Source organism: Leptopilina boulardi, unplaced genomic scaffold, assembly GCF_019393585.1.
Source record: "Leptopilina boulardi isolate dan_hultmark-lab unplaced genomic scaffold, ZJU_Lbou_2.1 LbouV2_202, whole genome shotgun sequence".
Lineage (NCBI taxonomy): Eukaryota > Metazoa > Arthropoda > Insecta > Hymenoptera > Figitidae > Leptopilina > Leptopilina boulardi.
The window spans coordinates 1,844,306-1,859,830 of NW_026137755.1; the positions used below are offsets into that span (position 1 = coordinate 1,844,306).

General features: G+C 27.1%; 4 protein-coding genes across 4 annotated transcripts; 2 read left to right on the plus strand and 2 right to left on the minus strand.

Annotated features, from left to right (window-relative positions):
- Nucleotides 1–354: 354 nt before the first annotated feature.
- On the plus strand, nt 355–6,902 carry LOC127278368 (uncharacterized). The gene is made up of 10 exons (XM_051300072.1): nt 355–561; nt 765–861; nt 1,110–1,221; nt 1,334–1,541; nt 1,638–1,804; nt 1,897–2,077; nt 5,481–5,870; nt 5,947–6,168; nt 6,235–6,453; nt 6,531–6,902. Exons 1-10 carry the CDS (start codon nt 489–491, stop codon nt 6,707–6,709), a joined length of 1,848 nt encoding a protein of 615 aa, XP_051156029.1. The 5' UTR covers nt 355–488; the 3' UTR covers nt 6,710–6,902.
- LOC127278379 (uncharacterized) lies at nt 2,480–4,357 on the plus strand. The gene is made up of 2 exons (XM_051300087.1): nt 2,480–3,351; nt 3,692–4,357. The coding sequence occupies exons 1-2, from the start codon at nt 2,938–2,940 to the stop codon at nt 4,100–4,102; spliced, it is 825 nt and encodes a 274-aa protein (XP_051156044.1). The 5' UTR covers nt 2,480–2,937; the 3' UTR covers nt 4,103–4,357.
- Nucleotides 6,903–7,105: 203 nt separating the features above from the next.
- LOC127278375 (annexin B10-like) lies at nt 7,106–9,732 on the minus strand. The gene is made up of 9 exons (XM_051300083.1): nt 9,572–9,732; nt 9,145–9,186; nt 8,760–8,936; nt 8,484–8,688; nt 8,169–8,248; nt 8,032–8,104; nt 7,791–7,964; nt 7,490–7,671; nt 7,106–7,380 (listed from the first exon to the last, which is right to left on the minus strand). The coding sequence occupies exons 2-9, from the start codon at nt 9,157–9,159 to the stop codon at nt 7,324–7,326; spliced, it is 963 nt and encodes a 320-aa protein (XP_051156040.1). The 5' UTR covers nt 9,160–9,186; nt 9,572–9,732; the 3' UTR covers nt 7,106–7,323.
- A 304-nt stretch (nt 9,733–10,036) lies between these two features.
- LOC127278376 (annexin B10-like) lies at nt 10,037–12,040 on the minus strand. Its single transcript, XM_051300084.1, has 8 exons — nt 11,907–12,040; nt 11,666–11,842; nt 11,361–11,562; nt 10,947–11,026; nt 10,800–10,872; nt 10,542–10,715; nt 10,248–10,429; nt 10,037–10,161 (listed from the first exon to the last, which is right to left on the minus strand). The coding sequence occupies exons 1-8, from the start codon at nt 11,919–11,921 to the stop codon at nt 10,105–10,107; spliced, it is 960 nt and encodes a 319-aa protein (XP_051156041.1). The 5' UTR covers nt 11,922–12,040; the 3' UTR covers nt 10,037–10,104.
- Between the last annotated feature and the right edge of the window lie 3,485 nt (nt 12,041–15,525).

Genomic DNA, 15,525 nt, shown 5'->3' on the forward strand with positions numbered 1-15,525 from the left:
CATGTCCAGAATCCTCTAACTTTTATGGATGCAACAGAAAGAAAGGAAACCAAATCGTAACCACACAATAACTACTCAGAAATATTTCCTTTTTGGATACAGCAGAAAGATAATTGAAATACTATAGTATAATAGAGAATTAGTATTTTTTAAAATTTTGAATCCTAATAATTGTGTATATGTTTTAAGAATATTAAAGAATTTTGTTGTTAATTCTTCTGTACCCTTAAAAGTAAGTCACGCGAACATGCCGGTTAACCGGTTCTTTTACCAAGTTGATTGTTTCTTCTCTCTACTTCTTGTAATGTTATCTTAGACTAACCTAAACCTTGCTTTCACCAATTCGAATATTGGCTACATCGTGAGTCTTCATCCGAACGCGATACAGTGTGCGCCTCGTTAATATCTTCTATACTCTCGATTCGCCGTTCCACATCTCCAATGTGAATTGTAGATTATTCTTTAAATCCCAGATTTTCTGGGTCAACATGGTGTCGATTAAAATAGCAATTTTTTCCCTCGGTTCTATTTTATCATTCATTCAAAATGTTATTTCAATTGGTAAGTTTGGATTTTAACAAATTTTTATTCAAAAATTTAAAATTTTTATTGACACGTGTTGTTAACTTTCTTTTAACTTTCGCAAAATGCAGAAAGATTTCTTGATCTTATTTTACAGTTTAGAAACTGGTTTCTCATATTATATTCATTTTTTAAATTCTGATTTATCTGAATGTAACTATTAATTATTTACTTCATTCTAGATTTTAAAAATCATGACTGTTTACGACCGTGTAATACTGGGAAATCATCGAAAAATTGTCGATATGATTTTTATATTAGTGAAGTCAATTTAAATAGGTGAGATTATTATCTGAAGTATATAAAGTGGAGTAACGACCTTAGATTTTTTTTACCTTTTCTTTGTAGGTATTTAAGTATTAATCTATCCATTAATATTGTTATTATGAATGTTCAAAGTATATATATATATTATTTTTTTTTGTACATTAAAATTTTCTGATGATCAACTTTTAATATACATGTAAAAATTCTATATGTCATTAAAATTACCTTTTTTCTCTAAAAGTACCGTTTATGCTTTCCAGGCGATGCAACGAGTCACAGGAAGAAAATAATGACCAATTATTCTGTTTGGCGAATAAAACACACAAAAGTCCTTTGGCAGTTAATGGAAAAAGTCCCGGACCATCAATTGAAGTAATACTGATACCGTAATTATTCTAATGAAATTGAAGTTTTTTTTGCATTTCTAATTCTTAATTAATTAGAAGAAATACAAGATATGAAAATAATAGAAAAAAATTTTAAGATATGTTTAGGAGATACTTTAGAAGTGTATTTATATAACAAATTGGATTTTGAAGTATCATTTCATTGGCATGGAATTCATCAGAAAGGATTTGTTCATATGGATGGTGTTCCTATGATAACACAATGTCCCATTTTACCATTTAGTGGATTTCGATATAAAATGAAACCAGATAATGCTGGTACATACTTTTATCACGCACATTCTGGTATGTTTAATATTATTTTGCAAATGTAAAAAAAAATTTTAGGCTTGAATTATTGCTAATTCTAAGACTAAATTCTAATGAATTTTTTAAACGTAGTATTGCAACAAGGTGACGGTTTGTATGGAGCATTAATTGTTCGAACTCCAGAAGATGATTCTAATTTTGAAAAAATTGTTCATCTTTCATCGAGAACTAAAAAAGCATTAACGATATTTCCTCAGCAAAAACTGCCTGTACCTAATGAATTATTAATAAATGATCAGGTGTGTTAGTCTATTTTTTTGAAGCAATCAAATTAATTTGTGGATTTAAAAAATTTTCAAAATTAATATTTTTTAATTCTTTTGGTGTATAGGGGAATGGCACACAAATAGATGTCGAAAAAGATGCTCGTTATTTATTTCGTTTCATTAATTCTGCTGCTTTTAATTGTCCAATTTCGTTATCTATTGGAAAACATCAATTGAGAGTAACAGCAACTGATGGAAATGAAGTCAAAAATTTAGATTCAGCATCTCATATTATCATCTTTCCAGGTATTTACATATGATTTATAAATGTAAATTAAAATTAATTTGAGTAAAGAATAAATGGAATTCAAAATTAATCCCTATCGAAAATTGCCAGTAGTCAATTTTGATAGGGTCTAATAGACCGGGATAGCGCTGAACGTACCTTTTTAGCACCTTCAGTTTGAAGATTAAGAGAATTAGAAGACATTTAATAATATTTTGTAGATTTTAAATATTTCATCAGCATAAACAATTGAAGTATATAAAAAATTGAAGTTCATACATATTAAACGAAAAACTGCTAAGATTTTTGAAGTAATTTTAAAAAAATAATGTTAATTACACAAATCAATATTTGGAGTAATTGTCAGGGTCAAATAAAAAATTTTATTCGATTTTATATGAGAGTCACAGAATCCAACGTTGCAGGGCTATTCCGCACTCTGACGCTATATATACATAAAAGAAGAGAAATTCGATTAGAATTATAAAAGAGCGAAAAGGATGGGATTATTATTATTTTGGGACGTGTGGTTTCGGAAGGAATGGGAGAAAGAAACAGGATGAGAATAAAATTAAAGAGAGTGGGGGATATTTGCGATATGGTCGCGGATGCTTGAATTGACGCTCATATCCAAGGGTCTTCGCGCAGACTCGTTTGACTTCGTGAGCTCGCCGGATTTTTCGTTCAAAGGGAAATAAAGAAAGAAAGGTGGTAGACAAGCACGAAACGCGCGTCTCCACGAAAAATCATTAAAATTTTAATATACCTATAAAAACGCGACACAGTGTTTAACATTTTTTTTAAATTATAATTTATATTTCCCCCCCAAAAAAAAATTATTTTTAACAAATATTTTTGGGTGATTATTATTGAGACGCACATGTCCATGTATAATCAAGGGTTATGGGAGAATGTGAATACAAGTGCTAAAGAAGAGACAATAATTGGTGGTGGTGGTGGTTGTACAATGGAATGGACTAGAGAAAAAACATTGGAATTATTGAAAGAATATCAAGCACGTCATGTCCTTTGGGATTGTAATACACGCGGTTATCGTGATCGTACAAAACGTAAAAAAGCTATACAAGAACTTGCCGATATTCTTGGATGTAATACATTGGAAGTTGAGAAAAAAGTCACTAATCTTAAATGCCAATATTCACGTGAAGTACATAAAATACAGAATAGCAAGGAAAATGCAAATACTCCTGATGATTTATATGTCTCCAAGTGGTTTGCCTTCAAATCAATGCAATTTTTGCAATTTGGCACACGACGATATCGAAGAAAAAAGGTAGAATTTCCCTTTTTAATTTTTCTATATCTTTGCTTTTAAAAATTGGCTTTTATTTTTCGAATAGCGTCTTTTTTATTTAAAATTTTTCTTTGTTAGAAAAAAAATCCTGAAACGAAAGACGCTGACCGGCATACACACGAGAGATAAAAGCCGGTTGTACTTTTCTCCTCTCTTTCTCCCCCCCCCCTCTAATCCCTCCAATATTCTACCTTGCACCTGCTGCAGATGCACTATGAACCAGATATTCTCGGTCCAAAAATAATTATTCCGCAAAAATTTCTTAAATCATCCAATTTATGTTTAAAAAAAAATATATTATTTAAAAATAAAATTTCAGACTGTCGAGAATTCAAAATCAATGGAAGAGGAATATCTTGTGAGCGATATAGATCCTGAAAGTATAACATTTATTGAGTCAAATGATGAAACAAATGGTTCATTTAATGCATCGTTAAGTGAAGATGCAGATGAATTACTATTATCATCTAATGTTAAAGATAATGAACGATATTCAAAAAATGAAAATTATCATATTGATGAGTCTGATGATAAAATGATAATGAAACACGAGGTTATTGATGATAAAGAGAGAAAAATAATGAAAGAAGAATACATGAAATTTGGCGAGAGCATTGCATTACAATTGGCTGAAATACCTGATTCTTATTCAAGATCTGTCGCTAAATTGAAAATTAATCAAATTCTTTTTGAAGCTGAAATTGGTATTTATGCGCAGGCGCGACGTTAATTTCTTCTTTTTATTTAAAATTTTGAAGAATGTGATAATTTCGTCAATTTGAAGAATTGTGTGCGTATATTTAGTTATTTAGATTTTTCTTTGACAAATGTACAATATTAATTGTACAGGATCTCCATTTTTATATAAATACGTAGTACTTCGTATATAAAAAAAAGTCTAGTTTGTAAGAAAAATATTTTTCAAGACTGTCTTGTATTTTATTTTACATAAAAAAATGTAACTATTTTGATCGTTAAAAATGTACTTATGCCCTATATTTTTTCGTTTATGAACTTCTCACGGCCTTAAAAGTGTTGACGAAAATTTACTTTAAAAAAGAACACTTTATTTTTGATGAATTTTCATACTACACGTCGAACAATAATAATAAAAAGCAAAGCAACTACTTATAGAGAAAATACGATATTATTGTGATCTTAGAAATAAATGAAAGAGTTTCTAAAATTTTCAAAATTTAAAAAAATATTTCTATAATGAATTAAAAATTTGTCGACGATGCTATTTTTCTCTAGTTCTTCCTTCAATCTTCAAGTTTAAGATTGGCAATTTTTTTTTGTTTTTAATTTTTACTAAATTTTTAAAATCGTTTTTTAATTATTGAAAATTTGTATTTTTAAATATGAAACGCAGTGGAGATACTAGTGCTTAGGAAAACAAAAATATTTTTAAGACTTTATACTTTTTGTCTAATTGTTAAGCTATTTTTCTACCTGAAAAAAAATATTTTTAATGCGCTTCAAAAAAAAAAATCATTAGGTGAGATTAGTTGTATATCAGTAACATAATATTTTTCAGTTTTATGACTTAAGTTTTTGGGCATTTTTCATAAAATTGTAAAAATTTAGAAAATTTAGAATTTGCATAATATTCTATCAACAATTTTTGTTCTTAGATTTACAACTTGTTATACTTTTGACATCTTTCAAGTTTACCAAAAAATTGTTTCTTACAGTTTCATTTATGTATTTTTAAGTTTTGCTTTTTATCAAATTCTTAAAAAGAATTATGAAAGCTTTCATTAATGGTATACTATATTGTTTTTTTTTATAAATGATGTAATTAAAAAGAAAACATAAGTATTATAATTATGTTGTAGTTACTATCCTGTTATGTGATTATTTATCTACTACTTCAGGGATTTTACTTAAAAATATTTTTATACGTCTATATACACATGTATTTTATGTACACTTTTTATAATGTATATGTTAAGTGCATAAGTTCGTTTAATAAAAATATATCACTAAGAAACGAGTTTATTTTTCTAAAAATCATAACTATATTTTTTAATAAATTATTTATAAAATTATAAGAAAAATTTATATCCAATTTTATTATATAATTAATCAAAAAACATTGTTTTCAGGAGAAAGACTGGATGCAATTCTTGAAACAAATCAAACACCGGGAAAATATCAAATAATTCTCCAAGGACTTATGGAATGTCGTAATTTATTTCTTGAAGTTTATCTTTTTTATTTGAATTCAAATGTAATGGACGTAATTGAAGATACGAGTATTTATTTAAATTCAAATAAACTTTCTCAATTAGAACGGGGATACGATTGTGATAAAGTGTCAAAAAATGTAATATGTAGTTTAGATTTGAAATCAAATGAGAAATTTTTATTATCTGATGAAACTGATGAAACAATTGTGATTCCATTTGATGTTAATAATTTTGAAAGTATCACTGATGAAATGACTGATGAGAATTTTAACATTTACGATTATTCCTATTATCCATCGTTTCTAAGTAAGAAGAATTTTGTAAATGAAAAATTAAATTGGGAAATCAGTAAAAAAAATTGATTACTCTTTTTTTATTACAGGTTTACTAACAAATGGCACACAAATAGCACAAATAAATGGAATGACATTTCAATATCCTTCGTCGCCAATTTTATCACAACCTGAAAATACACCAGAGGATTTGATTTGTTCATTGGAAAGTCGTTCAAAAATGTGTGAAAACACACCAGTTTTTTGTGAATGTGTGCAAATTTTGGAATTACCACCAAAGAAAATTGTTGATTTGATTTTAATTGATGAAGGTGAGAATTTTTTTACCCATTATAAAAAATAATATAACTCTCTAATATTATTTACTCATTTTACAGGATTTGGTGGTAACACCTCGTATACTTTTCATGTCCATGGATATAGTGTAAATATAATAGGACGCAATAATTTTCAACAACCAATTTCAAAAGAAGAAATTATTAATATGCATCGTAATAAAAAATTGCAGTATAATTTAAAAGATCCTCCAAAGAAAGATACTTTTGTTGTTCCAAATAAAGGATACGTCATTCTTCGTTTTCAAACGGACAATCATGGTAGTTTAAATTTTTATTTATTTATTATTTTATTTATTTAATTTAGTAGTTATTATTTCATTTATCATTCTTGTTAGGTTATTGGCTGTGGGAGGTGAGAAGTACTGGAATTTCACCTGCGACTTCAGGACCTGGTATGCAATTTTTAATGCGTGTTGGAAGTCGTGAAAATTTACCTGTCGTTCCATTAAATTTTCCCACTTGTGGAAATAATAAAAAACCTGGCATGATATTTGAAACGGAAATTGAAATATAAATCTTTCATGCTGTATTATGTAAAGTGTAAAAATTTTGTTGTGTCTCATTTATAATGCACAATTTATAGTACCTAATGTATTTTTTTACATATTTAAATTTTATTTATTTATATTTCATTAATAAATTATTTAATTTATTCGTATATACACTGTATATTTACGTGAAACGTGAAATAAATGAGAAAGAAATTATTTAGTTCGTTTTTGAAAGAAGGAGGAATGAATTTTTTCATTTTCCAGGAAAACAACCTTTTATAAAAAATGAGTTTTAACGTATTTTCCAGTTATTTTAAAGTTAGTATAATTTGAAAGAAGTATTTTTTACCTAAAAGAAATGGTATTCAATGAAATAAATGAGAAAGAAATTATTAAGTGTATAAATAAATTTTAAAATATCGTTTTTCATGACTAAAATTTTATTAATGTTAATCAATTTTCCTAAATGTATGCGCTTATAAAAAATAATTTACTTTCACATTTCGTCGAATCTCAAACTTTAAGACACGTAATTTACATATTAATCTAATTATACAAGTTATAATTATTTCGTAACAAATTTATGTTTTGTCAAATGAATAAAAAAAAGTTTGCCTATCGCAAAACTTTATTTGAACTATGCTCCTCCGATTAGTGCAACTAATGCCCTTTTGTAATCACCAGAGGTTTCATTCTGAAAAACAAAATTAATTTTATCCGAAAGAAACTATAAGATACAAAAAAAATTTATTTAAATTTTGAAATTGAAATATAGTTTTGATGAAGACATGTAAAATACTTACTTTTACCGATGACTCCAATGTTTTATCAAAAAGCCTCTCGTATTCCTCTTTTATATTTCCAAGATCAATTTCCGAACGACTGACGACAATACGTATTAATGATCGATCATCTGTTCCAGCACCTTCCATTGCTTTACGCAATTTCTTAGCGAAAAATGCTGGTGGACTTTGTACACATTCCACTTGAAAAGAAAAAATTTATTTTTCACTCATGTTAACGATATTTCAATTAACATCAAAAAGTTGAATGAAGAAAAATATTTTTTTTTCTTTTAAATCTAATTTTTGGAAAATTAAATACCTATGGCCAACATTGCATGTTTCAATTCACCGCTGACCTCGTCTCTTAATGCTTGTTCAATGGTTCTTCCACTAACGTCCTTATAAGCCTCGAAAATAAGACGAAGTTGTCCAAAACATTCATGAGCTAAAATCTTGTTAAAAATTTCTTCGTCAGTTCCCAATTTTCCTTCTCCTAAGAACAATATTTAAAAAAAAATTATTTTTTTATTAAATAAATTTTTTAATTATCCTAAACCTACCGGCATTATACAGCATCTCAGCTGTCTCTCTAGCACGTTCTGGATGGATTTCGGTTTGGGCATTTCTCACTCCCTGTTTTTAAAAATTTTTAATGTAGAATAAGATTTTCTTTTTTTTTTTTAATGAAAAACCTTACCGTGACAATGAGTGTTAATAATCTTCTAAAATCTCCAGACGTTTCACTGCACATATGTTCCGCTAATGGACGATCGTATACTAAAACATTTTACATTTTAGTAATGTAAATTATGGATTTAGTAAATTTAGAAACATTTAGAAGAAGAAACTTAAAGTATAATTGAATAATTATGTATATAAAAAAAACATTTAAATCGTGGGACATAAAAAAGTTTTATGTTGGGAAAGCATTTAAAATGACATAAAAAGTAAACAATTGTTTATATAATGATTATAATTGAGGATTTGAAAACTCTTTAGTTTTGATACTTACGCCTCTCGTAAGCATCAACGATTTCTTTAACTTCTTTATTATCTCGGGAACAAAGAATCTCCACTAGAGTCTCTTCTTCAGTTCCTATTCCAGACATAGCTTTATGCAGTTGTTTAGCCAGGAAATCAACAGGCGTTATCATCAAAGCAATTATTACATCCTCAAATTTTCCACCCAATTCACTTTTTAGATCTTCAATTAAATTCTACAATGAAAAAATTATTATCAAATTTTTTACAGCCAAAAATTGACTTCAATTTGATTTACACTATTTACCCGTCCGTATTCCTGAGTAAAAAATTTCGAAATTTCTTGTCTTTGAGCATTGCTGCGTGCTGTCAGAATGTCAATAATAGCTTGCTCATCTGTTCCGAAACCTTTCATAGCTGTTCTAAGAGCTATACCATCCTCAGAAGCATTGAAGTTTGGTGCTGACGTCACCGTTGGTTTTCTCTATTTAATATCAAATAAATACCCTAACTGTCAATTTTAATATTTTCTTAAAAGTTTGTAGAAAATGTTTTTTAAAAATTTTTAAGTACTCAAATTTTGAATTGTGTTACAAAAGATAATAAATATTTTCTTTAATTTATTTTATAAAAGTTCATATGCAAAATTAAAGTGTAATTAAAAAAAAATTTATAAAATTGTTATAACTTACAATATAACCCGTCATTATGAAGAATCTTTAAATTTGAAGATTCTGAAAATAAAAAATAGTTCTTTATAAACTATTATTGTTGAATTAATAAATAAATAAAATTAAAAAAATATTCAAAAATATTTTGATAAAGAATGAATGACCTTCAAACTTAAATTTATTTGATGAATATAAAAATATGTTTATATGTATATAGATTTTGATATATCATTATATTAATGTTTTGATCTTCGTCATTATAGATTTACATACAAAGTATGTTTGAGGAAATTGGAGAAAAATTAATTCTGCGCATGTGCGGAATAATTATAAATTATATGCATCATGTAATTATATGTTACTTTAAATACATTATCAGAATATTTTATATCATTTAACTTATTTTAGTATTTAAAAAAATTAGTATTTTAAATTTTCAAAAACTTACAACAAATAAAATTGATGATAATATGAACTTCTTGTAAAATTTTAAACCAAACAATAAGGAATCTGAGAGAAGACTAAATTTTTATTTAGTTCTATAACGGTATCTCAACGCAAGAAGGCAGCACCTTCTGGTTAATGTTTGAGAAATCATCTCACAATGCAATCTACAGGCATTGTGAAATACATTCATTGAGAATCTTCCAAGTAAAATAGGAAAAAATAACATCTGTCCTTTTCCATTTACCGACTGTAGGTATTATACCACCTAAAGTTTATCATATGAATGAATTTATCAAGCATTGTAAAGGTTGCTACCCATTTGTTAATTTAACATCAGTAGAAAATGATGAATATTTTCTATAATTTAAGAGGATTATCTTAGCGGCTTTGTTTAAATTTTTAAAATACTTTGCTCTTTCAACAACAATAATTCTACAATTAAGCTCTTTTCTTCATTTATTTCTTTATTGAATTAAATTATTTCATTACAATTATTTGACAAAAAAATTTGTCCTTTGAAAAATTTTATTTGAACTATACTCCTCCGATTAGTGCAACCAAAGCCCTTTTGTAGTCGCCAGAGGTATCATTCTGAAAAACAAATTTAAATTTTTTCCTTAAGAAAATGAAATTATTTGAATGAAAAAAATTTTGATGATAGATAGTAAGATGCTTACTTTAACTGATGATACCAGTGTCTTATCGAAGAATCTTTCATATTCTTCTTTTATGTTTCCAAGATCAATATCCGAACGAGTGACAATGATTCGAATGAGAGTTTGATCATCAGTTCCCATACCTTCTATTGCTTTATTCAATTTCTTAGCAAAAAATGCTGGTGTACTTTGTACACATTCCACTGAAAAAAAGGAAATATATTTTTCACTTATTTTAACTAAAATACAACAGTTATAAAAATAATAATGAAAACCATTTTTTAAAATCTTAATTTTCGTAAATTTATTACTTGCCCAATGTCAACATTGCATCTTTCAATTCTCCTTTGATCTCATTCCTTAATGCTTGCTCAATAGTTCTTCCACTGATATGCTTATAAGCATCAAATACAAGTCGTAATTGTCCAAAACATTCATGAGTTAAAATCATGTTAAAAATTATTTCATCTGTTCCCATTTTTCCTTCCCCTAAATAAAAAAGAATTTAATTTAAAAATTAATTAATTAATTTTTTAATTAATAACTATATATTTTTAATGTTACTAAAATTACCCGCATTATAAAGTATTTCAGCTGTTTCTCTTGCACGATCTGCATGAATTTCCGTTTGAGAATTTCTAACTCCCTATTTTTAAAGTTAAGAAAATTGTTTACTATCTGGAAATGTGGATTTTTTTATTATTAAATGAAAAACCTTACCGTAACAATAAGTGTTAATAATCTTCTAAAGTCTCCAGAAGTTTCACTAGCTATATCTTCAGCTAATGAACAATGGTAAACTACAATAAAACACAAAAAAATATTTTATATCCTTGTAATAACATTTAAAGGACAAGTATTTTATAAAAAATAATTTTAATTTTAATTTATTTCCGAAATTCTGATTCTATAATTGTGTGGATTCAAATTTGTCATGTTAATAATCTTTAATGACTTTAAATTGTATAGACAAGCAACTTATTATTTATTTCATGTACAGTCATTAAATATATATTTTGTACTTTATATTAAAATTTTTATCTTTTAAAATAATATTAATTTTCTAAAAAAAGAAATTAATTATAAAAAGTAATAACGATATTTAAATAAAAAATGTTTCTTCTTTTTACTCACTTCTTTCGTAAGCTGTAACAATTTCTTTAATTTCATTATTTTCTCGTGAACAGAGAATTTCCATCAACGTCTCTTCATCTGTTCCTATTCCTGACATAGATTTATAAAGTTGCTTAGCCAGAAAATCTGTAGGGTTTATCAATGCCACAATGACATCTTTAAATTCTTCACCCAACTCACTTTCTAGATTTTCAATTAAATTCTACAATGACATAAAAATGATAATACAATATAAAGCTTTCTATTGTTTATTCATCATATCAGTCAAAAATTTACTTTGTTTATACAATATATAGTTTTTATACCTGTTTAAATTTCTCAGTAAAAACTTTTTCAATTTCTTGTCTTTGAACATTATTACGTGTTGTCAGAATGTCAATAATAGCTTGCTCATCTGTTCCAAAACCTTTCATTGCATTTTGAAGAGCTCGACAATCTTCAAATGCATTGAAGTTTGTTGCTGCAGTCACCGTTGGTTTTTTCTGTATTATATAATAATTAAATTATAATTAATTTATTTTATATTGTAACAATTACAATACTTACAATGTAGTCCGTCATTTTGTACTAGAGAATTTTTTTATTTTAAAATTCTGAAATTTTTCCAATAAGTAAAAAAATAATTATTATTTGGATATAATGTTGAAAATTTTTTTGAACCAAGTAATACGAAATCCAAGAGAAGACTGAATATAATTTTCAATTTAGTGTAATGGAGTGTCATTAAAAGAAGGCAGCGTTTAATTGCTTTTTGAACTTTAATTAGATAAAAAGAAATTTGTATTCATAATTTAAAAAGAGAAACAAAATCACTTATATATTGTTAATCTTAAAATATTAGTAAGATTTTTATAATAAAAGAAATTGAATTTCTCTAGGTAAAACATGTAAGTTTTTATTGAAATTTATCAATTTGAAACAACACTACCTTACTGTTCAATTTATATACTATTCGCATGCTTGTCACAGAATATGAATTTAGAGACAAGTTAAGGATAATTCATTTTACCATTCAAACGCAACGCTGAAGAACTAAATCTCAGAAGTCGTTACCTCAAAGTCAGAGATAATTTTAGAGCGACGAAACACAAGACATTTACGGTCTAACTTATGTATAGACGTACAAGTTATATCTTTGTAATTTTCATGTCTCTCTATTGTAAAGTGCTTTTCTATTGTTACAACTTCTCTATATGACTTTAAGGCATACCTTAATTTTGATAATATTGTTTAGTTAAATTTAAAAAAATATACACAAATAAAGTATTATTAGTTGTAATAAAATTTTTATAATGAAATAAAAATTTGTTAAAAAGAATGAGAAAAATAAGTTTACTATTTATATAGTTTTCATAATATAAAAATTCGTAAAATATTAATGTATTCTTTTTCGATATTAAATGAAATAAAAATTTTATATTTTACAATCTTTGAAAAATTTTCATGATCAAATAACTTGACTATGATTTTATATGAACATTAAACATAAACAAAGGTACCAGTTGGAGATTTCATTCGCTTTCGTAGTATTTCCGGCTTTACGGCGAGGTTTCCTCCCGTCTCGTGAGAGAAAAGCTAGTAAATAATTTAATACATATATATATATAAGTTTTCAGATTCAACACAGGAAAAACTGTCTGCTTTTATTTTCATTTTATCTTCTTAAATTTAATAATCTACAATTATTTATTAATACTGGACATCAGGAATTATGGATAAAGTTGACAAAATAATTTCATCCTTCAGAAATATTTGCCGTATTTTATTTAAAAATTTCTTTTTAATATTTTATGACTTTGATGAGATTTTCTTTCCATACAATTGCGATTATTAAAATTTTGATGAACATTATCTGTCCGTTATACAAAAGAATAAAAATTTTAATTTTCCATTAGCTTTCGGAAATTTACTTTTTCACTTTTGTGAAATTAATTCGGCAGTTTTAGATTAAAATTTCGATAATCACAATCTTGACAAAGAGGGTCTTTCATGAAAAGTGTAACTAAACGCCAACGTGCATTAATACTCTTTAATTACATTATAATGATATAGTATTTTACAAGACGAGTGTTATTCATCCTACAAAGACAGTTTGATAAATTAATGTCTTACAGTTTAATGCATGGTAACGATATAATTAGCGTGTTCAGTTGTTGACTCAAGGACTTGACACAATGACACGAACTAATTAGTCTATGTAACTATGTGTGGTGGAAGTAGTTGAATTGCGCTTGCTAAGCGAACAAACTTGTACAGCATCTCAGCTGTCTCTCCAGTGCGTTCCGGATGAACTTCCGTTTGGGCATTCCTCTTTCTCTACACACACACAGTTAAACATAAAACGAAAGAATTGAGAAAATTGTCCTATATATATAAACGAACAAAAACAGTACGCTCCAATTTGTCAGGTAAAAAAAGAAATTTATTGCATGCAGAAATAAAAAGTATAATTGAAACTTAGAATTTAATTAAAACTGTCAGTTTATCAATTAGTGGTGTTCCGTTTTTTTTTTCATTAAAAGAAAAATTGAGCACCGTTTGGAAAATGAGCAAATGAATAAGTTTGCCTTCTTTGTTCTTAAAGTTACAACTCTAACAATGGCGAGTAACTCATGTACTATATATATGTGGTCTAGATAAAGTCCAAACCAGAAAGACTAAGAAAAGTGGTTTGGGGCGTCAAGCATTTCCAACTAAACTCTGGTAATCACGTTTATGTCTTCCCTGCTTACAAAAAAAAAAAACAAAAGGACAAAGTTTACTCCGATTTCAAGCAAAATCTCTCTGCAACAAAAATTAAACACAGATCGTTTACTACTTTGTTTTTGTTATTTATATTGGAAAAAATTTATTATAAAAAATGTAATCGTCTTGTTATTTCATTCGTTTACATTAGCAAAGTTGATTGATTCCTTTATTGATGAGAATTAATCAGTAATCAGTAATTTCAAATTTACTGATTATTTTTTAATTTACTTTAATTTTCATATAAATATTTGATTTTATCGTTTGAAAAAAGAGTAAATCATAACGTGGAAAGTTGGATTCGTATCTTATGAAGAAGGAATGAAATATGGGTAAAAGGAAGAGGGCACTTGAAATGCAGGAAACCCATCAGTGATAGGATGGGGAAGGTCAGGTTAGTGATATCTCGATCAATCTCACCTAGTGTACTAGAAAGGCGCTGAAATTAAGTGAAGCTATACTAAGGTCGAAAATCAATCCACGCCATTGGACTGAATTAAAACGGTTCTGTGACACATTATTATGGACTCTATTAGACATCCATAATGTGCGGTCATCGTCTCTGAACACGCGAATCTGTAGTAAATTGCAAGTGCAAGTTTATATAACTGATTCTGAAATTCCGGCAATTGACCCTTAAACTACTCTAACCACATTTCATCTCTGACATTAAACCAAAGAGTGTAACTATAAATTTTAGAGATTTTAAATTTTCAATACCTACTATTGTGAAAAAATTATTTTAAAGAAATTTGAAGAAAAATCGATTTGTTGAAAATGAATATAGTAGAATTAGAATATTCATAAATTGCATCACGATATGTTGAACAATAGTAAATATTTTAACGAATATAAATGTGTTTGGTTGTATGCGTTGAATAATGTCTGTTGTTTGGTACAATGCCAAAAAGCCGTTCCAGAACACTGAAGTTAAGCTTCATATTTCTAATAATTTTTATTGTTTTAAAAATAAGTTTTTTTTGTATTATCATCAAATTTTTGAGATGATCTTTTCAAATACCAACATTATGAAATGACTAAATGGGTATTGTTACTATGAGAACTTGTTTCCGTCTAGTCGGACATCTCAGAGGGCTTTAGGTTCTCCATTGGGATAAGAAACTGCCGCTATCTTAATGGTTCACTGTTATTAAGCTGCCGTTGGTGCTTGTATTCCAACACTAAATAGACGACTTGATCCTTAAGGCTATCTAAAAGGATCCTATAATTTTGTAATCTCTTGTTTTGCAGTTGTATTTATTAGCTAATCAGATTGATATCTGTACTAGAGAAAATTAAAATGATAAATTTCAATTAAATCTATTATGAAATTATGATCACTAGTTTTTTTTATATAAAGTTTCAAATATAGTACAAGATGTATAGATATTCTTGACAAAGAGACTATTCGTAACATTTA